A 25,587-nucleotide genomic window follows, 5' to 3' on the forward strand; every position below is an offset into this window, starting at 1 on the left:
TATCATCAATTAGCTCTTAAAAGACTTTCTAATTAAACAACAATATTTGTTAAGTATAGCCTTTGTCAGGGTTTTTCTTTTCTGCAGGTGAATTTGGCCAGAATCTACTGTAAATCACCACATTCCTACCAGTAACTTTCAAATTTTGCAATGCATGAATGTTTTTCTAAACGAATTTACCTGTTCTTGTTTCTTGTGCACTAACTCTGTCTGAAAAGGAAAACCCCTTTGACACATGGGTTGGTATAACCTTAGCAGACAATTCAAGCATGTCTTTATCGGTGTCTGACATTTGCAGACTGCAGATGTCACACACTCGTGTCTTTATGCATTCTATCCATCCCTACAAAATAAGGGGTGTTTAATAGTAAATTTGAGGCTTTGCAAGAGTAGGCGGCTCCAAGCCCGGGACTTTCTTAGCCTTGCAAAAGAAATAGACACTTTGAGGTGTCCAAGGAAAAATTGGAGATGATGGGAGCACTGAAATTTGGATGAAATGCTGCCAGGCATTAATTTTTTTGAAGGACCATTTACCACCTCTAAGACTGATGTCTGATAGTTAAAGTGGCTACGTCACAGGGATTTCGCAGATTTTTGGTCTAAACTGTTCTGAAATTTGTGGTGGGCAACTTAACCCGTGAAAAACATTTTCTTTGAACATTTAAGAAATATATAACCTTAATTTGCAGAATAAAATCAAGCTACGGATATAAATATCAATTTTTTGAAGATGCGTGGAAACAACTTGGAATGTTTAGCCTTGATTTTTTTTTTTCAAATTGCAATCCATTTCCATCCAAGCCATCCGCAGCCAAAGACGCTTGTTAACAGCTTCAGTGCTTTAATATAGCAATTTTTAATAAAAATAGACCATTATTTTTAAGTTTTCTACGACACAATGTAAATTTTAGCTGTACAAAAATCTGGGAAAATCCATGACAAAGCCCCTTACAGTAACCTGAAAAATGTCATCAAAGTGTAGCACTACTGATTGGTGATTACTGTACTTGCAAAATAAAAAACCAATAAGACACTATGTTGAGTTACATCATAAGGATGGTATTTTCAGGTAAAACCACAGATGTCCTCAAGAAAGAGGATCAGTTGTGGTTGTGGGTGTTTAGTCAAGGTGAGTACGATCTAAGACTTGCCCCTTAAAGAAACCTATTCAGATGATACTACCTTACATCTGTCCAAAATGTTCCTCTGTATTCTCAGTGGAGCCAAATTGAACACTTGACCACCACTGGGAATGCTTGAAAGATATGTCCATTCATTTTTGTCTACATCATAAACTTTGATGGCAAATTTGTGAGACCCATCTCTTTCCCACGTACCAAGCACAAATATTTTTCCTTTAAAATTCACAGCACTCAGAGACATTTTGGGTGCATCCATCCACTCAATGGAACTCCATGTGTTGGTAGCTGGGCCATACATTTCCATAGCACATAGTGTTTGACGGGGCACATTTTCAAACACAAACACTTTGCCTCTGACAACAGCACCACAACACAACTTCTTTTTCTTTGTAAGGGTTGAAGCAAGTTTTCTCCAAGAATTTTTTTCTGGGTCGAACACTTCCACGTCGTCTGAGTCACCATTAACAGATAATCCTCCTATTGCATACAGTGAGTTTTTATCAGCGACAGCACATACCGCACACCTTGCGACATTAAGGGGAGCTACCTCCTGCCACAGGTTTGTATCAGGATTGTATTTATGAACCCTGCCAGACACTTGATTTGTTACATCCACTACACCAACCACAAACAGAAATCCTTGAAAATTTACAACACCTGGGGGGGTTCATTGCTCCAGTAAAGGTTTTCACAGTTCCCCAAGAGTTTATTGATGGGTCATATTGATGCAGGATACATTCATCCGCTCTGTTTTCTCCAGTGATGTATAATCTGCCATGACAAGAGGTTAATGATGAACCAATTTCTTTGATGGACGGAGGCATGTGAGCAGTCTTGTACCACTTGTTTTCTGAGGGAAGATAACACAATGTTTCCTTCCAACCTCCACAGACAACAATGGCATCTTCATGTGTCTTAAGACATCGTCTTGGCAGCTGAGAAAAGAAGCACTCCTCTGAGCCATATGTGAGCTCTTTCATGGCGTCTAGTGCAAGCGCTGTACATGTTGCACTATCTTTTACCAAGGAATGCGGAAGAATGACATTGAAAACATAGTTGCGTGACATGTAAACAAGACGAACGTGACAAAACAACTTGGAAAAACTTTCATGTTTTCTGCTCTCATCCCTTTCCATCCACTTCACAATCACTTGGAAAACTTCTTCCTCTCCTTTGACGACGATGTCATCACTTGAAACCCACTTCTCTACTTGTGTCACGTTCAAATCCAGAAAATCATCGGATTGCGTGACGTCCATGAAATTTCTGAAAGAAAATTTCCTCGCTCTCTTCTCCAATTCTGGGCACTGATACCTCATCGCATAACAGTAGGCCTTTATACAGTTTGAAGAAGTTAATGTCCGTAAAATGACCTTACTTGAAAGCTCTTTTAAACTTGGAAGGACCAGAAAATCAGCAATTTGTAGCAAATCGAATGCATTGTGTTCGTTGATATCAACATGTCCTGTGTACAGATACTCCAACACTTCTTCCATCACAGCTTTGCTCGTCTCTTCCAATCGGATCACTCCTTCTTTCTTTTCTTTCATGTCACTGTTAAGAGCGTTGTAAAAGAACGGACTTGCTGCACATAAGACGATTCTGTGAGCTTTCAAACGAGTTTGATCGTCACCGGAGCCAACGTCTAGAATCACATCACAGAACTGTTCGTTCCTTCGCTGAATATCGAGGCGTTTCATCATTTCCACGCAAAATTGAAGTTCACAAGTATCTGTGATGGGTTGCGATGATAAATCCAACGACATGATGAAAAAATATTCGAATCAAACACGGTGATTTCAGTATTCAAGAGCGACTTATCCAAGCGCTTCCCGCCTCTTCCCGCCAATAGTGCAACTCGGTCATTTGTGCGCATACTCGGGATGGCACCCCGCGCTATAACTCCGCTACAGAAGCGAAGGCTCAAGAAAGGGTTTACATTGATGGCAGATATGTCAAGAGTAAACAAGAATTTATTTTTTGGATACATTTTTCCCGGCAATTTGTATTTACTTGCACCTTCCTTCTACTTTTAAGCTAACCATAACTTCTTCCGTTTGCAAAAAACCATAAGTATTTTTCCAGGTTATATTTGAAGGCATTGTGCCTCCATGGATCTGTGGTATTTAGATTACCCTGGAGGTAGATATATTCCTTTTGATCATCAGACTTGAAGCTAGAGTGTAGTAATTTTAAATGCACGGCTAGTACGACGACACTTGCGTTGGACAATTTATTTGGCCGATATTTCGACTAGTCAACTAGTCTTCTACAGGGCCAGAGCTGGAGTGAGATAAAACTTAACGGCTCCTAAAATTTAAATAAAAGTATATAAGTGGATAATACGTAACACGATAGCCATATAAGGAAAAAGCATAAAATACAGCGTCGAGGGTGTAATATATACGTATAAAGAAAATACACGCACTAATAATATATAAAAGATGAAAAAAATATAAAAAATAAAAATAAAAATAAAAAATAATAATAAACTAAAGCTAACTTTCATATAACGATCTAAAGATATAACATATCACTGTTCAGAGCGTCTATTGAGGCCATTAGGTTCAAGAGTTTTGCCTCGGTCTATGAGATATGCTTCTCTTGCTTTGCGACGAGAAGTACTTTTAGTGGGTAGCAATTCAAGAGGAACTAGAGACATGTCTGATGTGCAGTGCCCTGGCATGTTGAAATGAGTAGGGACTGCAGTGGCTGCTTTCTTGTGCCTTGGATTATTGCTGGCCTGCCTGTGTTCAGTGAAACGTTCCCGAAGAGTTCGTTTTGTTTCTCCTACATATTGTTTATTACATCTTTTACATTGTATCATATATACAAGGTTAGTTGAGTTGCATGTTATGTGATGTTTAATCTGTCTGACTTCGTTAGTACTGCTGAAGGTATATGTTGTTTTGCCATCTTCGATGTGGGGGCAAGTGAGGCATCGATGATTTGAGTTACAGCGGAAGGTGCCGGGTGGCGGCTGACTGCATTGGTTAGGGCCTTTAAGTTTCGCTCGGACGAGTAAATCTCGAAGGTTGGGAGAGCGCCGGTAAGATACCACGGGTGTTTCTTTGAAGATTTCTTTACAGTTGGAAGAGGAGTTAAGAAGAGGTTGTTTGTTGTGAAGTATTTTCTGAATGTTACGAAGTGCTGGATTGTATGTGATTACTAAAGGAACTCTATCAGATCGTGTTTCGCGAGTGTGTTCTTGCAAAGACTCTGCCCGTGATACCAGGCGTGCTCTGTCGATTTGCTCTGAAATAAAGCGTTGTTTGTAGCCTCTTTTAACTAGATATTGCTGAAGTTCTTTTACGCGATGTTCAAAAAAGTTTTCAGTGGAACAGATTCGGCGTAGACGTAGAGCAAGACTGTAAGGGATTGACCGTTTTGTATGATATGGATGACTTGAAGTGTTCAGTAAGTACTGATGCTTATCTGTAGGTTTAGAGTATAGGTCGGTTTCTATTTTTCCATTGTTGAGGTGAATGTCGACGTCGAGAAACGGAATGGAGGTGGTCGAGCGTTCACTGGTGAACTTTATAGTGTGGTGGATATTGTTAAGATATTTTATGAAATCATCAAGCTTGTCTTCTCCTAATGTCCAGATCATAAAAATATCGTCAATATACCTCCACCAAATAAAAGGTTTGTCCGGGTACGAATCAAGTGCCTTTGTTTCAAAATCGCCCATGAATAAGTTGGCAAATGCTGGGGCCATTCTTGTTCCCATCGCTGTACCGTGCAGCTGCATGAAATGTTCGTTGTTAAACTCGAAGTTGTTCATATTCAGAATAATGCGTATCAGGTCATTCATTAGTAGGGATGTTTGTGTAAAGCGAGGAGACATCTAAGGTAACAAGGAGAGCGTTCGGAGGGAGATCAGTGATTTGTTTGAGTTTGTTAAGAAGATGTGTAGTATTTTTGATATACGATGGTAGTGTCTGCACCAGAGGATTGAGATGATAACTGACGAATTCAGAGATTTTTTCAGTAGGATGTCCGTTTGCTGAAACGATAGGTCTTCCAGGATGCCCTTGTTTATGTAGTTTAGGTAATATATAGAAGCGGCCAGGTCTGGGATTGACGGGAGAAAGATATTTATAAGTGTTCTTATCTATAGCTTTATCTTTAAGTAGTCCGTCAAGATATTTCTGGACTCTTTTATTTACATCTGGGGTCGGATCCTTGGTGACCTTTTTGTAGAACTTTGCGTCGTTTAGCTGTCTGTGACATTCTTTTAGGTAGTCTTGTCTGTTCATAACCACAGTTCCCGATCCCTTGTCGGCTGGTTTGATTACGATGTCTGTTCGATGTTGTAGTTTTTTAAGTGCTTGTCGTTCTCGTCGGGTTAGATTGTCACGAATTTTTGTTGGCTTGGCTGTCATGATGTCTCTTTCTATTGTGTCAATGTATATCTCGAGGACTGGGTCACGGTTGGATGGAGGTCTCCAGGAACTCTTCAGACGGAAAGGATTGGGATCTAAGTTGTTGTCGTTATCACCTTCATGGTAGAAAAACTCTTTCAGTCGTAAACGTCTTGAAAATTCCATGATGTCCGCTTTTACCTCTGTCCAATCGATATGTTTTGGGGAGGGACAGAAGGTTAAACCTCTGGAAAGAAGCAGTGTTTCTTCTTCTGTCAATGGGACGTTTGATAGGTTAACCACGTTGGAAACCTCTAATCTGATAGGTGCCCTCCTTTTGGTGTAGGTTTTCGATTTTCGTAACCTTCGATTTATTCTGCGCCTTTGGTTTTGTCCATTACTTGTAACGTTGTGTTGGTCTGTGGGGTTTTCTGATTGATGCGAGTCAGTAGAGTCTTCAGTAAGTTGGGGTGTGTGAAGGTGAATAAGAGTAGGGCTTTCAGTTTGTCTCTGTATTTGGTCGCCAGGTTGGTTATCTTGAGGCCGGTCGGTAGGTTTATCGGTGTGATTAGGTATATTTTGGTCAGTAGGGATGTCTGTTTGTTGAGTAGAATGGTCAGAGTTTGTGGGTTGATTTGTTTGTTTAGGCGTTTTGTCATCTGTTATGTTTTGTGGTGGTGAAGTTGTGCTGTCGTCCGTCTCGTTTTCTGTTATTTTAGAGGAACTTGGTCAGATGAGCTTTCTTTTGCTGTTGCGTAGTGATGACCTCTGAAGTTTCTGTTTCTCGAGGTGCGTCTCTGTGAAATTTCTTGGAGAACTTCTTTTGTAGTTCTGAGCGTGAGTGAGAAGTAACGTCGGAAACAAAAGACAAGAGGCTCTTGAATGTATTTTGATCACATAAATCACGTAGTTCATAGTGCAGGTCAGACTTTGTTTTGTCTAAGTATTTGAGAATCTCACAACATTCTTCTTCTAAAAGCTTTAGTTGGGTTCTGGCAAGTAAGTCGATGTTTGAGTTCCATTTTATGTAAAAATCATCTCGTACAGGCAAAATAGCTGGAGTCAGTTTAGGTTTAAGTCCTTTAGGAACAAGTCCCGACGTTATATAAAACTGATATGTTTGAAGGTGATGCTCATATCGTATAACTTTATTTGAAGTGCGTTTGAATTGATTGAATCGTTGCTTGATAGTTGCTGGAAGAGAGGAAAAATCTTCTCTACATAAAGGATTAGGACCAGGATTGGGGTTGACGTCCATGGCGAGCAGAAGTAGCTGTTGTGGGATGAGCGTGACGGAAGTGCTATGTAATACCTCAGATGTTGATTTAATCCGTGGAGTGAATTCATGGGTTGACCTTTCTGTTATAAGAAAGCAAAATGTTCCATTGTGTGTTAATTGTGGGATTTTTCCAGACGGACCTTGGGAATTTGATAGGACGATGACACATGCGAAAGTAGATAGTAATAGGAATGTAAGGATAATAAATGATTTTGGGAATTGTTTTTCGCTGTCGATATGTATACCAACAGTAGTAGTGTCAGTGGAAATAAGATCATGTCCTCTATTTTTGGACTTTTTGCAAGAATTTCACTATGTGGTGACTGGTGACTGGGCGGGGTGGGGGCCGGGGGGGGGGGGGGAGGGGTACTCCCTTAAGTGGACTATATGTGGAGGCTGTGCCCAAAAGGGGTACAATTTTCACGCTCTAGGTACATAAAAGGGCACTGATTTCATGAGCTGGAGTATACAAAGGGATAGGAAAAACTGTCATTACGGTATTTTGAAAATAGAGAAAAAGGCTAATTTTATTGCCCAATATTTCGGTTAGACAAAACTAAGCTTCTTCAGGGGCTGTAAACTGAAAACTAAGTAAAAATGGAAATAATAACAAAAATTGAAATATGATCTGTTGACAATTACAGAAAAAAGAAATGTGACTACAAAGGCTTACTATAAAAATAGAAATAAAAAATAGTACATATGTTTATTCCATAGGGTTCAAGAGTCTTGCAAATAGACCTACAGAACAGTCGAATTGTTTATGCATTTTAACTCATTGACTCCCGGCGATTCTTTAAAAAGCGTATTTTTTGGACAGTTTTGACATTTTCAGGTCAGATATGAGCAAAATCTTCTCCAAGATACTCGAAGTGGTATTTATAACATAAATGTATGCCTTTCCTTCCACTAACATCGCATTTTACAGCTTTTTTGCTCAGGCATGCGCATAAGTCAAAGTTTGGAGAAAGTGCCTAATCACTTTAGGCTTTTCGTTTTTCTTTTTTTTTTCTCGCTTTTCCTTTTTCTCCGTTTCTTTTCTTTTTGCTGCATTTGTTGGCCTTCCACTGGGCTTGCTTGCAGTTCAAGAATTCCCGAGAAAGCATACATTTATCGTGTATAAATAAAAACTTTTATTATTATATTTTATTATTATTATTATTATTATTATTATTATTATTATCCCTTTCTAAGCGTTTTCAGTTGTGAATATTTCAAGCTCAATTGACCCAATCACTCTAATCTAAGAATTATTGGAAAGATGTTTTCCTCCTGCAGAGATTGGGTATAAATGATGCCTCTTTTGGTCAACAATGATATCACGTCAGAAGTGGTACAAAGGGCAACGTTCGTCGTGGCCAGTTTTGGCCGGCACGGAAACCAATGGGTTAAGGGGTAATTCAAGTGAAAAATAAAGAAAAAAGATGTAATGAGCCTTCTGTTTGTGAAAGGCAGTACCATTACGGTATATGAAAAGAGTACCTTTTCTGTCAAAAATGCATGTGAAAGAGGGGTAAGAGTTTGGACCTTGGGGCAAAGCCTCCCTGTAAACCCCCCCCCCCTCCCAGGGTTTCAAGTAGGAAGGCAGAGATCATATACCGTAAAATTCCGATTATAAGCCCTGGGCTAATACAACTTCGTAAGGGGTTTTTGGTGGGCTTATAAGCGGAGGGGCTTATATCCGGGAGGGCTTATAAGCGGAATAAAAAAGAAAACGTTTGGAGACGAGCCACGGGAGTGTTGATTGAAATACGTTTTTAGGTTAAAAACACATAATAAAGCAACATTTAGCCCTGTCCAGTACTGCCATTCAGCAGAGGGGGGCTTATATCCGGGGGGGGGGGTTTATAACCGGATGTATTTTTTTTTTGTTTCCAGGTAGATGGGCCTATAACCGGGGGGGCTTATAAGCAGGGGGGGCTTATAACCGGAATTTTACGGTACTTTGGTCTGAAATAGGGACGGTGATCAAAATGTTCGTACAGTATTACCCTAACCCTCACTGCACCTACCGATATTTCAAAATTATTCACTGGATCTGTAGGAGGGGGGTGAATAGGGGTACGCAAATCCGCCGATCCTTGTTTTTTTTGCTAATCCGTCATCCGCCGCTTTTTTTCGTTCAAACCTGCATCCGCATTACTTGAAAACTTACTGTGGTGTATTTTCACCTCAACGGACGGTAAATGTTGTTTTTTATGCCAACTGTTTAAGGAGTTTCGTTTCAATGTTTGTTTCTGTAACAATTCCGCTAGCATTTATATACGGACGAAGACTGACTAAAGTGATCCGAACTTCTAGTCGTTGAGTATCCACGATCCGAACTTCCTGTCACAAAGAGTCCAGAATCCGCGCCAAAATTCTCAGCTTATCCGCAATCCATTGTATTTTCGAAATCCGCAAATCCGCTCGATTTACGTGAAAATCCACAATCCGTGCGCCTTTAAGGCCAAATCCGTTGATCTGCGAAACAATTCACCCCCCCCCCCTCCTGTAGGGTTATCCATTATCTAAGCTAAGTTTTTTTTATAAACGGGCGATATCACAATCTGAGAGCATTGAAGAATATTTTTTCTTTTTTTGTTTTATCATTATTTTATACTAGATTTTAACTGCTTTACTTGTATAATTGGTAATGACACTGTTAATAACGAAAACATAAAACAAATGGAATCAAGTAAATTACCGGGTACACAGTAGTTCCAGATTTTGAAAGGCACTACTTATGCTTAAAAGGCATTCTTTCCCAGTTTTTGTTTTTTGTGATTCTGACTGTTCTTGCAATTCTTATCTCCAATCTTGTAAGAATTGAAAGAACAGTCAGAATTACAAAAAACACAACGAAAACCTACAGCTACACAAGATTCCATCCAGGCGCGTAGCTGAGGTTTTTGGAAGGGTGTTCGTATTGACAGGAGTATTTATTAGGGGGTTATTAAATACGAGCGCCGAAGGCGCGAGCCACTAGGGTGTCTGGGGGCATGTCCCCCAGAATATTTTGAAATCTAGAGGCCCGGAAATGCTCTTTTCAGCATTGTGCACGTCAATATTTCAAACTCGATGGAGTGTAAAATAACAGGTATTTTTAATCATATTAACAATATTTGCGGCGTTTTGTTAACTTGATACATTCATACATACATACCGGCTTAGTACACTAAACGTTTTACAAAAGCTTGACGTGTGCTGCAAAGGTATCTCAGGGTAAAAGCTTAAGCCCCCCAACCCCCGGCTCCACCGTCAATGTACTAAAAGCAGCGTAAAAGCGTCAATGTGCACTAAATACACGTATCACCTGGGTCCCCAAAAATTGTATTCTTCGCCTTTCGTCTATTGATACTCCATTTATCAAATCCCGAACGCCTGTTAAGGAAATATTTTTCACCGATGGGATTATTTTGACTACATATAATACTAGGTCACTAGGATATTTTGAGGCCACTTACTTACTAATTCACTACAGGACAATTAGTCACTTACCTTTGGGAAAGTAACTTAAAATATCGTAATAAAAGTAACTTAAAACGATCGTCCGGCTGATCGTCTAGACGCCATTTTTTAAACTCTATACTTCATGTAAGGTTCTCGAATTTCACTTTAGCGTTTTCTTGCAGGGTGATTTAAAAGCTGCAACACTCAAAGTTTGTTTTCCATTCCCCCACTATTTGCTAAAAGCTGAAAATCAACAGTTTGTGTTTTCAGTCCTCCATTATTGACCTCCAAAGGGGGTTCGTTCGAACCCCTCGAACCCCCCTCCTACGTGCCTGCCATCATGCTCAGTAGTTAATTTTCTGAGAAAAATGAGCAGTAATTACAAAAATTCAGAAACCAATTAAAACTTCTCTTATCATTGTTTCAGCAACTGCAATTTGATAAATCACTTTCCTTGTAAAAAAATTCAGTTCTTTAAAGGTAAGTTTTTTGTTGAGTAACCACATGACTGGTTTTTAATAAAAAAAAGAACATACTCTATAGACTTCTACAACCATTAAATGTAAGTCCCTACATCTTTATGTGATCATCATCAGGAAAATGCCATTGGGAAGCTAACTATGCTCATTAACACAATGTTACTGGTTAGTTAAAGGGAAATAAGGAAACAACAATGTATGACGCAAAAATTGAAAATTTATGTCCTTCGGGTGACTGACAAGTACTGGTAAATGAATTTTATATAGAAACTGTAACCAAATGCCAAAAGGCAATAGGTTATAGATTAGAACAGACTGGCACCCTGTGGTTATTTTGTTTCTCACTGTCTGCCATACACAAAACAAAAAGCTTCTGGGGTCAAGAAAGAGTGCATAATTCACCTGACATTGGAAGAATAGTTTTGTTCTTATTTAAAAGTACTTACCTGTTAGTTTATCAAACTAACAGGGAATCATTCAAGCTAGCATATAAAAAGTACCGGGGAAGTTCTAATCAATAACCTCCAAAAACGGAGGCAGGAGTCCCCTAAGGCAGACAGCTCTTGTAAACAGAAATGGACCCAGCCACATATAAACATTTCATTCTTAACCTATTAAGGGCAGACACCTCTTCAAAATGGAAAATTTTCTGATCCCAGGAATGTCTGCTTACGTGATTAAGGCCCAGTACTTAAATCTTAAAAAAAGTCCACAGTCTGCATTGTTGCTTGTACACTAAATACCATAACTATTAGATTTACAGTGTATAATGCAATGATGACATCAGCTTTTCAAAGATGTAGGTAACAGTCAGGCTAACAGTACAAAATCAGCCATGCTCAAGGGAAAGCTCTGCTCTGGGACATTAAAAAAGAAAGCCAAGCAAGGCAGTTTGAAGTTGCTCTGTTTTGGATGCTCCAACATGTTGCTTGCCCTGCCGAGATGCCACTTTATACCGTGTGATCGCCAGTTGCAAAGGGCCCATTATGTCGTTCCTGAATGAGTACTAACAAGATGAAGAAGCTTATTCCTGTGTTACCACATTACATGAATTCAAAATGTCACTTGGTATTCTCAGGGGGGCCAATGTGAACAACTCATAAGTATCAATAATTGTATTACTTGGAACAGCTGGTTCCCATTCATTCTTGTCAACATCATAAACCAGAATGGATGATTTCCTGACCCTACCTTGCACCGACAAGGCAAGGACAAACACCTTTCCTTTAAAATTCACAGCACTATAGCAACGTTTAGGTGCATTCATCCATTCAATAGTACTCCACATGTCTACAGCTGGGTCGTATATCTCAATAACATTTCCTTGTGCTGTTCCGGGACTGAAATACCCTCCAAATACAAAAACTTTGCCCTTGACCACTATACCACAGGCCAGTGTCTTTTTTCCAGGCATTGAAGCAATTCTGCTCCAAGAGTTTCTTTTAGAGTCGAATCTTTCCACAATATCTGATTCTCCATCTGCAGAATAGCCTCCAATTGCAAACAAAGAGTTTTTGTCGGCAACTGCGCATACACCACATCTTGCAATGTTCAGGGCTGCTACTTCCTGCCACAGGTTTGTATCAGGATTGTATTTATGCACACTGCCGAGTACTCCATCATTTTTATCAATTCCACCAATCGTGAACAGAAATCCTTGGAAACTAGTAACCCCTGGATAGCTACATCTGATTGTTGTTTCATTGTAAGACTTAACAGGGCCACAAGAGTTCACAACTGGATCATAAAGTTGCAGTGTACCACAATCAGTTGTGCTGTTTTCTCCAGTGACGTACAATTTGCCATGACAAGCACTTGAGGTGAATCCAGATGTTTTGGCGGACTTTCTGCTTGCAAGCTCAAACCACTTCTTTTTCAAAGAAAGGTAACATAATATTTTCTTCTTTCCACAAGCAACAATAGCATCTTCATGTGTCTTCAGACAACTTCTTGGCGGCTGTGTAAAATAGCATTCTTCTGTGCCATACGTGAGCTCTTTCATGGCATCTAGTACAAGCCCGGTACATGTTGCACTGTCTTTTACCAAGGGATGCGGTAGGATAACGTTGAAAACATAGTTGCGTGACACATAAACAAGACGAATATGGCGAAACAACTCCAAAAAACTTCGATGTTTTCTACTCTCATCTCTTTCCGTCCACTTCAAAATCACTTGGAAAACTTCTTCCTCTCCTTTCACGATGATGTCATCACTTGATACCCACTTCTCGACTTGTGTCACGCTCAGATTAAGAAAATCATCGGATTGCGTGACGTCCATGAAATTTTCGAAGACAAAATTCCTTGCTCTTTTCTCCAATTCAGGACATTGATACCTCCCAGCGCAATGATAAGCCATTATGCAGTTTGAAGAAGTTAATGTCTGTAGAATGAACTTACTTGAAAGCTCTTTCAAACTTGAAAGAACCAAAAATTCAGCCATTTGCAGCAAATCAAACGCATTGTGTTCATTGATATCAACATGTCCTCTGTACAGATACTCCAACACTTCTTCCATCACAGCTTTGCTCGTCTCTTCCAATCGGATCATTCCTTCTTTCTTTTCTTTCATGTCGCTGTTAAGAGCGTTGTAAAAGAACGGACTTGCTGCACATAACACGATTCTGTGAGCTTTCAAACGAGCTTGATCGTCACCGGAGCCAACTTCTAGAATCACATCACAGAACTGTTCGTTCCTTCGCTGACTATCGAGGCGCTTCATCATTTCCACACAAAATTTGTCGTTGTCAGTCTCCGTTATAGGTTTCGATGATAAATCCAACGACATTATGTACGAATTTCGAATAAACTCGAAGAGATTCTTATAGCAGACTACGGATTACAGATGGCTGCGTGACTTCCCGCCAAAATAGCCAGATGAGATTAGCGCATAATTCAAGAGGCAATCCGCTGAGAAGTGAAGGCTCTTTAATAAAGCCGGAAACCCCAAATAACAGTCAATCAAACAAACAAACAAAACAAGAGTAAAAAAAGAATCATTGGTGTATATGTGTAATTTTTTTCTAGGTAAGAATGACACGTAAGTTCTTTGACTTTGCACTATATTTCAATTTCATCCCCAGCGACTGCTGGGCAGGATGGAAGCGTCTTTTTTGTTAGGGGTGGGGGCATGGATAGGGTGTGTCGTAGGCTCTGGTCGTTTTGAACACTTTTAAAATTTCTTTTATATGTATCTCAACTGATATATGATTTAAAATAAGTCTTGTCTCAGAAAAAGAAAGATGGTACAAGATGGCTCATACTGTGATATAACCATGGCAACATTCTTGTTTCCAGTCTATTGGCAGTATAACTTTTGCCATGGCAATGGCACAATGGGTGTTCTTTATTTAAAGCCATTTAAATAAACAGCGATTATTTTTTACTTTACAGGTACTTTAACAAATACTTTGTTTTCTTAATATTTGGCCCAGGTTTTTTTTATGGGGAGAGCGGGGTACATGTTAGAAATTATGTGAACTTTATTTTTGCTAAAATTATCAACACATTTTACACCTTAGCCAGTGTCACTGTCCATACTTTCTATTTTAATGTGTTTATTTTCAATTTCCTGGTGGATTAAGGGGTGGTGGGGGGCTAACCACTCAATTCACCCCTCTGGATCTGGTGCTGGGGGGTCCCACCCAGGCTGAATGGGTGAAGATTGTGGGTAAGATCATCACATGTGGCAGGCCCATGACCAAAAGTGGGGGGGGGGGGGCAGGGGTTGGGTGTGTCATTTCAACACCCCCTCCCCCATTCTTAGTGTTGTATTCCCAGATATAATCACCAATTTAGAACTATTTAATGGTTAATATATTTTTTTTACTCATGCCTGTGATCAGGCCCTCCGGTCGAGGATGGGGCGCAAAGAAAGCCGGAAGAAAAAGGAGGGAGAGGGTCCCCAGTCCCTTCTCGGCTCGCTTTGCTCCCCCGATCAGATCAGGAGCTAGCCTGAATCTCAGACATCCCGCTGTGCTCGCCTACTCGCCAGAAGGGACGTCTGAACACATCTGGCTCTAATGCCATCCGGTGACGTCACTACACTTTGGTTTTAATTCATGCGGAAAAGTTTCTGTCGAGGCCATGAAATTGTGAAAGAAAAATCGCTTCAATAAAGGACTACAGGGTATAAAATTGTTTTAATAGTAAACTATTGAAAACTTGAGACAAATGAATGAGATTTTAATCGACTACAGGCTATATTCTTTTACGGAACCGATTTAATCTGAACTGATTTGCTTTATCTAGCGATCAAAATATAATATGTTACGCAGGGGACAAATACAACACACTCGTGAGTACTTAAATGAATCAATTTAGACGGTTACAGAGGCATCAAGAAACGGAATTCAATAGAAAAATATCCTACTTGACCGTGGGCAATGAGTTCAGAAATCACTGGCTCATCGAGGCTGCAGGACATAAACGTCGAGCGGCTTTGTTGACAAAACAAGAATACATATAAATTTGGCAAAACACTGCATGTCGAAGCGACGACTGCCGCCAACTTTAATCCTACCGGTTTCCATTACTATTCTTCATCCGTAGGTAAACTAATAAAGTAATAAACTCAAGGTAAATGACTAATAAATTCATTTCTTTGAAGGTGAACTCTTTCGAAAACTCTTCGCAAACATTTTCAAATTACAATCCTCGCGTCCTTATATTATTGATAAGATGAATCCATTATTGAAATTGACTAACAGATTCAAATTTCAAATAATCAATTCCTTAATGTACTCTAGGGGGGTACGCTTCTCTTGGCACGACTGTAAGTGAAAACTTCTCTAAAGGTAAAATTATTTATCTGTCATTGGAATTTGGAACAGCTAATGTTTTGAGCATTAGCTCTTTACACTAACTAAATGTTTCATTTGCTCACTGATGCAGCACCAAAACTACTGAAAATACATGACAAACAGTTTCTTTAGAAACCAATCATTTTGCCGATTTTCTTTTTTTTTTCTTGCTGGTTTTGGGAACCTCAGCAGTCTGAAAGTCATTGTCTCTCCTCTCATAACATCAACCTCTTGAAATCTAATGACTAAGTGTTCTTTCAGGAAAGGTTTTGGAATAATTTTCTTCCATTGAATTCATCTGCTCTAGTGACCGACCAATGTCTCTTGGTATTCTTAAGGGAGCAATCATGAACACATGAATACCACTTGGGACACTTGAACAAGATTGCCATTCATTTTTATCAATATCAAAAGCCTGTAAGGATGATCTGTGGGATCCACCTTCCTCTAACGAGCCCAGCACACAAATCTTGCCTTTAAACCTCACAGCACTATAAATGTATTTTGGTGCACCCATTCACTGAATGCTACTCCACACGTTTGTAGCTGGGTGATCATACACTTCAATAAGATTTCCATAAGATGTTCCGCTACTAGTCAGGCCTCCACACACAAACACTTTACCATTGACAACACAACCACAAGCAAGAGCTCTTTTTCCAAGAGTTGGAGCAATTCTACTCCAAGAGTTTTTCTCCGGGTCAAACTTTTCCACAACATCCAAGGCTGTAGTTTCTATTCGGCCTCCTATTGCATACAAAGAGTTTCTGTCAGCTACAGCACATAAACCATATCTTGCAATACTCATTGGTGCTACCTCTTTCCACAAGTTTGTATCTGGATTGTATTTGCGCACAGTGTTAGTTACTTCAAGTTCATCGTTGAAATTGGACACCCCAATTATGTACAAAGATCCTTGAAAATTAACGACAGCTGCAAAATCATGTAAAATTGCCCCAGCAAAAGACTTTACAGGGGCCCAACAGTTAACTGAAGGATCATATCTCTCTGCTATGCGAATATCATCATCATTAAAACCAGTACAGTACAATTTACCATAACAAGCATTGACGGCAGACTGAATGGCAAGATTTCTGTATGGTTTCAACAAAGTTTCTGTCATATCTGCCAACTTGTACCACTTGTTCTCTGAAGGAATGTAACACAAAGTTTTCTTTTTTCCACATGCCACAATGACATCCTCATGTGTCTTGAGGCAGCTTCTCGGTGGCTGTGCAAAATAACATTCTTCTGTGCCATATGAAAGTTCTTTCAGGGCATCAAGTGCAAACTCTGTACATGCTTCACTGCCTTTCACCAATGGATGCTTTAAAATGAAATTAAAAACATCATTGCGTGACACATAAAGAAGACAGATGTGACAAAACAACTTAATAAAATGATGTTTTCTGCTCTCGTCTCTTTCCGTCCACTTCACAATTAGTTGGAAAATTTCTTCCTCTGCTGTCACTGTGATGTCATCACTTGAAATCCACTCCTCCACTTGTGTCACGCTCAAATTCAGAAAATCGTTAGATTGCGTGGCAACCATGGAATTTGCGAAAATAAAATCCCTCGCTCTTTTCTCCAATTCAGAGCATTGATACTTCACGGCGGTATAATATGCACTGATGCAGTTTGAAGAAGACAATTTTCTTGAAACCAATTCAAATGCCAGTTCTTTTAGACTTGGAAGAACCAAAAAATCAGCTATTTGCAGCAAATCAAATGCATTTTGTTCATTGATATCAACATGTCCTGTGTTCAGATACTCCAACACTTCTTCCATCACAGCTTTGCTCGTCTCTTCCAATCGGATCACTCCTTCTTTCTTTTCTTTCATGTCACTGTTAAGAGCGTTGTAAAAGAACGGACTTGCTGCACATAACACGATTCTGTGAGCTTTCAAACGAGCTTGATCGTCACCGGAGCCAACTTCTAGAATCACATCACAGAACTGTTCGTTCCTTCGCTGAATATCGAGGCGTTTCATCATTTCCACACAAAATTGATCCTCATCAGTGTCCATGATGGGTTCCAATGATAAATCTAACGACATTATGTACAAACTTCGAATTAACTGAGAGGGATCAGGGGCACCCAACGGAATATTTCGTTAAAATATCTGTTCGGAAGACGATTTGAGATCTAGAATTTTCGGAACATTCATTGTAAATTGTTTTGCTTGCCTGCCTTTCCTAGAATTTTCGAATATTTAAAAGATGGTATAATTGTTCATTTTTAACGGATTTTTACTCTAAAAAGGTCACCTAGAATTTTCGGTAGACCTTCTCTGGCTGGAATTTTTTCGAAAAGGTAAGTTTTGATCCCTATAACTTTCGGATCGCTAGACTTTCAGCTAAGAAATCCGAACAGATAAAAAAATTTTAGGGGATAAAAATATGCCTATATCTACCGTTTAAAAACTAAAATACGTTCAACGGTGCTATCTTTAAGTGGTTTTGAACTATATTCTCGATGGGTGCCCCTGAGGGATTTCACCGAACAAAAGATAGCTACGCACAGTGATGCCTACGTAATCTTCCCGCCAACATAAACGAGATAAGCTCTGCGCATACTCTGAAAGTCACTCCGCTGAGAAATAAACGCTATTGAAAACATTCAAAAGCTCTTTTGTGTGTAAATGTAGTTTTTCCAGGCTTTTACTGTGAAATGCCGGGTGATATTTAGACAGTTCAGTTTCTTTTAGTTGACCACCACCATCAACATGTAACAGAATGTAACAGTTCCCCTCACAGGGGGGCACCCTGTGTATTTTTGGGTGGGGGTGTGCCAAGCGCTGGGACTCTGAAACCCTTACTCTATGCCAGACCATCAGATACCGAAAATCCCTATCCTATCCCAGATTTGCTTCTTTTTAGAACTGCATCACCATCAGTGTTTTTAATGGAAAACCATCTGTCACAAACATTGATTTTATTCACATGTTGGGAAAGCCTCTTTCTCTTCCGGGTTTGTATTCTGGACTTAATTCTTCATACCACTGATCAGTTTTTCGGCAAATGATACCCTATTTCTAGACCAAAACTCTTTGATTTCTATACCCTATCCCAGACTAAACTCCTTGAAAATCATACCTTTCACAGCGGAACATACCTATATAGCTCATATATGGGAGTGCCTCCCCCTCAAGGGTTGCCATCCAGCAGGACAAAAGCCGTGTTAGAGGGGAGCAGGGTGGGGGTGGAAGGGCTGTTAAGGCTATATCCTGGCTGGCTACGGCTGTTAATTTTGAAATAATGAGGACCTCTAGGGAGAGGGGGAGGTCCATGTTTCCCTGTTCGCAACAAAATTTTCCTCTGTTCCCAAAAATATTATGCTTTTGTTCCTGTGTTTCCTGAGTTTTATATTCCTTTTGTGTAAAATAATTATTAAATAATTTGGCAAATTATTATTATTATTATTATGTCAGTGTCAAGTTGCAGGTCGAAAGTTTCTGTCAGCTTTCCTCCTTTGAATGCAGCTTTAGCACATTTGTCCAGCCCGAATTCCATCTTGATGTCATCGCTGAATGTCTTTACAATATTGAGTAGGCCGGTTTGCTGGCTGTCACTTTTTGCATAGGTTTTTAGGTCGTCCATGTAGAAAAGGTGACTGATTGTTTTACCTTGGACTTCATAACCATAAGTGGATGCCTTTAGTAATGAACTCAGTGGAGCGAGGGCAAGACAGAATAGGAGTGGAGAGAGAGAGTCTCCTTGAAAGATTCCACTTTTGATATTGATAGGCCTTGGTGTTATTGACCCTTCAGCATGGTTGAGGTGTAAAGTTGTCTTCCAACATTTCATGCTTTCTGTGATAAAGTTGACAGTCACAGGGCAGATCTTATAGATTTCCATGCACTTTATTATCCACGTGTGAGGCACACTATCAAAAGCTTTCTTATAGTCTATCCAGGCTGTGGATAGGTTCTTTTTCTTGGTCTTACAGTCCTCCAGAATCATCTTGTTTATCAGGAGTTGTAGACTTGCACCAAGTCGCCCTCTATTGGCGAGCGAAGCGAGCCGAAAAGCGTCGCGAAGCGACGACCGCGAGTGACGAAGTCGTGAGAGAACGACATACCTAAACCGCGCGTCGAAGGACTTTGAGAAAGTCTACAGGAGTTGGTCTTTGCATCCGTAGCTCCCTCTCTTGCAGCCCTTCTGCTCTGATGGTAGGAGCTGGTGTTCACTCAAGAAAGTGTATGTTCGTTCTGCTATGATGGATGTCAGAATCTTATACATCGTGGGATTATTATTATTATTATTATTATTATTATTATTATTATTATTATTATTATTATTATTATTATTATTATTAAAGATAATGGCCATGCCCAGAAGGGGTCTCCTATATGAAAGGGGCAGGGATGCGTGTGGCCGTTTTCTCCGGAACACCCTATGAGAGACCAAATATCCAAAATTTACATCCCTAAGTAAGACAACAAGTATCCCCGCCCCTTTCATATGGGAGACCCCCGGGTGGCCATGTTCCCTGAAACAGCTGGGGGAGCCTCTTTATGTGGGAAGAACGTTTTTTGAGTTGATAATGATGTACACTCCATACCACCTTGTATTATACTGCAGAATCTTAGATACTGTTTTGTCAGATAAAATCTAACTTGCACACCTATCTGGGCACACGCCAAAAAATGTCTCTGTGGGCCGTGCCTTGCACACACCTGATTAAATTAATTACGTAATTGAACGTTGAATGACAAGTGAGCAGGAGCTATTACCTCCTTCAATCTCTGTTTTCACTGCCAGCAACTTTAGATACCAACTTTCTGGTCTAAAATTTCAGCTGGCTACGTCATTCAGATGTATCTGCAGGGAATCAAGGAGAAGGATGGGCCAATGCATTGTTTTTTCAAATCAAGTGTGATTTTTCTTTAATATCGATTCCACAGCGTCATTGACTCAGCTGTATGTTATGTCACATGATTTGCAAAAAATGACCAGTCTGGCACAGTGACTTAGAATGTTGATCATTGCTGAGTTTTTTCCTAGTTACTTTAACAACATATCTACACGTCAAAAAATTCGAAGATTTATATTAATTGACAAGAACATCGTTAATTGTGACTCAAGCGTTGCTCAGTAGCAAATTTATAAACATCAGTTGCTGACCAGAAGACTGCAGGCTCAGGTAATGTGTAGTGTCAAAAGCATATCAACATGCAGAATCAATAGTTTTCACAAGTATCGCTATAATAAACACTCCGGGGGGAGGGGGGGACTCCCATATGAAAGGGACGGGGATGCTCGTCGTCTCGCTTAGGGGTGTAAATTTCGGATTTTAGTCTCGCTTAGGGTGTTCTGGGCAAACTGTCGTTATTTTTAGCTGTCAAGGTCTTGTTTAGGGTTGCAAGCGACGAAAGAACCAAAAAGAAAGAATTTTCATTCGTTATATTTGCTCAATTCATATACACAAAGTCTCTTTTAGGGGTCTTCATAAGCTTCGGCCACACCCAGATTGGTCTCTTTTAGGGGTAAAATTCAAAATTTCCGACGAGCATCCCCGTCCCTTCAATATGGGAGTCCCTCCCCCCCCCCCCCGAGAATAAACAATAGCCTCCATTTGGCACAAAAATATGCACTGATATTTGTCAGTGGGCTTTATCTGTTCTAAGAATTGAACGGTTTTCCCAGAGCTAAGCCAAGGAAAACTGTGATCTTCAAGGTCTAGGAACAGATAATGTCTAAGGACAAAATAATATTAGTGCATAATTTTGAAGACAAATGGAGGCTATTGTGTCTAATTATAACCCACCCATTAATTTTTGCTCGCGCTCATTGGACAAAATGCATTACATGGTACAAAATCAGACGACAGGTATCATACCCCGTCTAATTTGATATCCGTTGCCCAATTTTCTAGGCAAGCACAAATGAAGTCACCTTGTTCAATTCTTATAACCTTTAATGAAATCAGAGTCAAAAAATCATGTAAACCAATCAACTTACATTTTTTTTCAACCAGTCTCTGGCAATATCCTCCAATATACCAGCTGCCTGAAGGGATTTATTTACTATTAAATTACCCTTCAAATTAATATGTTTACATAACACTACTCATTTCGAGTGATCATTCTAAGCTGTTAAATGTCAAAGTAATTCCAATGGTATCCAAACATATCGCAGGTCACTTCAAACTGTTTAGTTGTATTAAATTTAACAATTCATTTTGAGATGAAAACTAAACATGCTGATGTTAACACAAAGTTTGAAAACTGGGGAACATCACTTGCCAGATATCAAAATATGATCAGACATAACTATATAATTTCGGCAGTTTCAACTGTGTCACATGACCAATCAAATACAAGAAAAAATATTTGATGGATAACAATTTTTGATATTCACAGTATCAAATACCGTAAAATTCCGGTTATAAGCCCCCCCGCTTATAAGCCCCTCCGGTTATAGGCCCATCATCCTGGAAACAAAAAAATTCATCCGATTATAAGCCCCCCCGGATATAAGTCACCCTCTACCGGACGACAGTTCTGAATAGGGCTAAATGTTGCTTTATTATGCGTTTTTAACTAAAAAAACGTATTTCCATCAACACTCCCGTGGCTCGTTTCGAAACGTTTTTTTCATTCCGCTTATAAGCCCTCCCGGATATAAGCCCCTCCGCTTATAAGCCCATCCAAAACCCCTTACGAAGTTGTATAAGCCCAGGGCTTATAACCGGAATTCTACGGTATCCACTTACAGTAATATGGGTCCCAATAATATGTATTTTTCGAAGAAAATCTATTGGAAGAGTGCTGAAAATGGCATTTCAGGGCACTTATATTTTAGATTATCTAAAACCCTTTCCCCTCCCCACCACAAAAAAGGGATTCCACACCAACTGCACCACCAATTAATTACCTGCTTCAAAACTTGCGATAACACTGACAATAGTTTTCTACCAAAAAAAAATCAACCTATTTCTACTCCTGTGATATCACGTCGTCACACAAATCTAAAATGTCTCTTGGTATTCTTAAGGAAGCAATTGTGAACACTTGTGTACCAACTGGAACACTTGAACAAGGCTCCCATTCATTTTTATCGACATCATAAGCTTGTAAGGATGATCTATGGGATCTACCTTGCTCTAACAAGCCCATCACAAAAATCTTGCCTTTGAAACTCACAGCATTGTAAATGTATTTTGGTGCACCAATCCATTCAGTTCTACTCCAAATGTTTGTAGCTGGGTCATAGACTTCAATAAGATTCAGATGTGATGTTTCGGTACCAGTGAAGCCGCCAAACACAAACACTTTCCCGCAAGCAAAAGCTCTTTTTTCATGAGTTGAAGCAATTCTTGTCCAAGAGTTTTTTTCTGGGTCAAACCTTTCCACAATGTCCAAGGCTTCACCTTTTGACAAGCCTCCTATTGCATACAAAGAGTTTCTGTCAGCTACAGCACATAAACCATATCTTGCAACATCCATGGGTGCTACCTCTTGCACCAGGTTTGTATCGGGATTGTATTTCCGCACAGTGTTGGTTCCTTCACTTTCATCTTCATCAGTTGTCCCCCCAATTATGTACAAAACTCCTTGAAAATTAGTGACAGCTGCTAAACCATGCAAAATTGCCCCAGCCAAAGACTTAACAGGGGCCCAACAGTTAACAGATGGGTCATATCTCCCTGCTACAAGAAAATCATCACTATTAACAGCAGTGCTATACAATTTGCTATGACAAGCACTTAGGGCAGAGACATTGACAAGATTTTGATATGGTTTTGACATAGTTTCTGTCATATCTGCCAACTTGTACCACTTGTTCTCTAAAGGAAGGTAACACAATGTTTTCTTTTTTCCACATGTCACAATGACATCTTCATGTGTCTTGAGGCAGCTTCTCGGGGGCTGTGCAAAGTAGCACTCTTCTGTGCCATACGAAAGTTCTTTCAAAGCATTAAGTGCAAACTCTGTGCATGTTTCACTGCCTTTCACCAAGGGATGCTTTAAAATGAAATTAAAAACATTATTGCGTGACACGTAAAGAAGACGGACGTGACGAAACAACTCAAAAAAATGACATTTTCTGCTCTCCTCTCTTTCCATCCACTTCACAATCACTTGGAAAACTTCTTCTTCAGCTTTCACCGTGATGTCATCACTTGAAATCCACTCTTCCACTTGTGTCACGCACAAATTCAGAAAATCGTTAGATTGCGTGACATCCATAAAATTTGCGAAAGTAAAATCCCTCGCTCTTTTCTCCAATTCAGGGCATTGATACTTTACGGCGGTATAATACGCATTGATGCAGTTTGAAGAAGACAGTTTTCTTAAAACCAATTCGCACGCTTGTTCTTTTAGACTTGGAACAACCAAGAAGTCAGCCGTATGCAACAGATCAAATGCGTTGTGTTCATTGATGTCAACATGTCCTGTGTACAGATACTCCAACACTTTTTCCATCACAGCTTTGCTCGTCTCTTCCAATCGGATCACACCTTCTTTCTTTTCTTTCATGTCGCTGTTAAGAGCGTTGTAAAAGAACGGACTTGCTGCACATAACACGATTCTGTGAGCTTTCAAACGAGCTTGATCGTCACCGGAGCCAACTTCTAGAATCACATCACAGAACTGTTCGTTCCTTCGCTGAATATCGAGGCGTTTCATCATTTCCACACAAAATTGATCCTCATCAGTGTCCATGATGGGTTCCAATGATAAATCTAACGACATCATGTACAAATTTCGAATTAACTGAGAGGGATTTCACCGAACAAAAAATAGCTACGCACAGTGATGGCTACGTAATCTTCCCGCCAAAATGACTGGATAAGTTCTGCGCATACTCTGAAAGTCACTCCGCTGAGAAATGAACGCTATTGAAAACATGCAAAAGCTCTTTTATGTGTAAATGTAGTTTTCCCAGGCTTTTACTGTGAAATACCGGGTGATATTTAGACAATTCAGTTTCTTTTAGTTGAACACCACCATACAACATGTAACAGAATATAACAGCCCGCGGGATGGGGGGGGGGGGGGACTCGCATATGAAAGTGACGGGGATGCTCGTCGTCTTACTTTTTTTTTTGGTATCTTAAAGGGCTCAAGAAAAGCTTGAGCCACACCCAGATTGGTCTCTTTTAGAGGTTCTTTTCAAAATTTCCGACGAGCATCCCTGTCCGTTTGATATAAGAGTCCCCCCCCGGATATAACAGTTCCCCTAAGTGGCCATCCAGCAGGACAAAAGCTGTGTTAGAGGGGCAGTGTGGGGGTGGAATGGCTGTTTAGGCAATACCCTGGGTGGCTAGGGCTGGTAATTTTGACCCCTTTTGAGTGGGGTCATAAGTTTTCAGTTTAATGAGGGCCTCTAGGGAGAGAGGGAGGTCCATGTTTCCTTGTTTCCAACAAAAGTTTCCTCTGTTCCCTAAAATATTATGCTTCTGTTCCTGCGTTTTATATTCCCTTTGCATACCTGCCAACCCCCAGAGTACAAAGAATTGGAGACGTCGAGAAATATTTGCATTATAAAGATATCATTTAAGGCAATGTATGAATTCCACTCTCTGAAAATCAAACCGAGAAACTTGAAGAAAAATTTGGAGACTCATGGGAAAATCTGGAGAGTTGGCAGGTATGCTTTGTGTAAAATTATTTTTAAATTGGCAAATTATTATATTTTAGATAATGGCCATGCCCAGAAGGAGGTCTCCTATATGAAAGTGGCAGGGATGTGTATGACCGTTTTCTCCGGAACACCCTAAGAGAGACCAAAGGTCTAAATTTTACATCCCCAAGTGAGACGACAAGCATACCCGCCCCTTTCATATGCGAGTCCCCCCCCCCCAGGTGGCCATGTTCCCTTGTTCCCTGAAACCGCTGGGGTAGCCTCTTTATGTGAGAAGAACTTTTTTTGAGTTGACAATGATCTATACTTAACATACTGCCTTGAATTATTCTGCATAACCTTAAATACTTGGCCATTCCGAGGTTTGCATGCAGAGAACTGGGGCAAGTTTTTAATTTTAAGCAATCGATCATTGCTGAGTTTTTTCCTAGTTACTTTAACAACATATCTAGGAGTCATAAAATTCAAAGATTTATATATATTGACAAGAACA

General features: G+C 39.9%; 4 protein-coding genes and 2 pseudogenes across 5 annotated transcripts; all 6 read right to left on the bottom strand.

The window, feature by feature from the left end:
* Positions 1 to 776: 776 nt before the first annotated feature.
* LOC144655523 (kelch-like protein 38) lies at positions 777 to 2,979 on the bottom strand (annotated as a pseudogene).
* Positions 2,980 to 3,675: 696 nt separating this feature from the next.
* On the bottom strand, positions 3,676 to 4,926 carry LOC144655006 (uncharacterized). The gene has a single exon (XM_078515227.1). The coding sequence runs from the start codon at positions 4,924 to 4,926 to the stop codon at positions 3,676 to 3,678; it is 1,251 nt and encodes a 416-aa protein (XP_078371353.1).
* Positions 4,927 to 4,948: 22 nt separating this feature from the next.
* LOC144655007 (uncharacterized) lies at positions 4,949 to 5,692 on the bottom strand. The gene has a single exon (XM_078515229.1). The coding sequence runs from the start codon at positions 5,690 to 5,692 to the stop codon at positions 4,949 to 4,951; it is 744 nt and encodes a 247-aa protein (XP_078371355.1).
* Positions 5,693 to 10,558: 4,866 nt separating this feature from the next.
* Positions 10,559 to 13,540, bottom strand: LOC144655520 (kelch-like protein 7). Its single transcript, XM_078515765.1, has one exon. It carries the CDS (start codon positions 13,482 to 13,484, stop codon positions 11,721 to 11,723), a length of 1,764 nt encoding a protein of 587 aa, XP_078371891.1. The 5' UTR covers positions 13,485 to 13,540; the 3' UTR covers positions 10,559 to 11,720.
* A 917-nt stretch (positions 13,541 to 14,457) lies between these two features.
* On the bottom strand, positions 14,458 to 24,281 carry LOC144655518 (kelch-like protein 40). Of its 2 annotated transcripts, XM_078515763.1 has the most exons (2): positions 22,468 to 24,281; positions 14,458 to 15,821 (listed from the first exon to the last, which is right to left on the bottom strand). In XM_078515763.1, coding segments are annotated over exons 1-2 (1,740 nt in total). In that variant the 5' UTR covers positions 24,206 to 24,281; the 3' UTR covers positions 14,458 to 15,819. The 2 variants fall into 2 exon arrangements, with proteins under 2 accessions (XP_078371889.1, XP_078371888.1); XM_078515762.1 differs by lacking the exon at positions 14,458 to 15,821 and having other exon boundaries at positions 22,280 to 24,281.
* On the bottom strand, positions 15,827 to 17,579 carry LOC144654056 (kelch-like protein 40; annotated as a pseudogene).
* Positions 24,282 to 25,587: the final 1,306 nt, after the last annotated feature.

The sequence above is a fragment of the Oculina patagonica genome, chromosome 5 (genome assembly GCF_052425735.1).
Source record: "Oculina patagonica isolate OP01 chromosome 5, crgOcupat, whole genome shotgun sequence".
NCBI lineage: Eukaryota > Metazoa > Cnidaria > Anthozoa > Scleractinia > Oculinidae > Oculina > Oculina patagonica.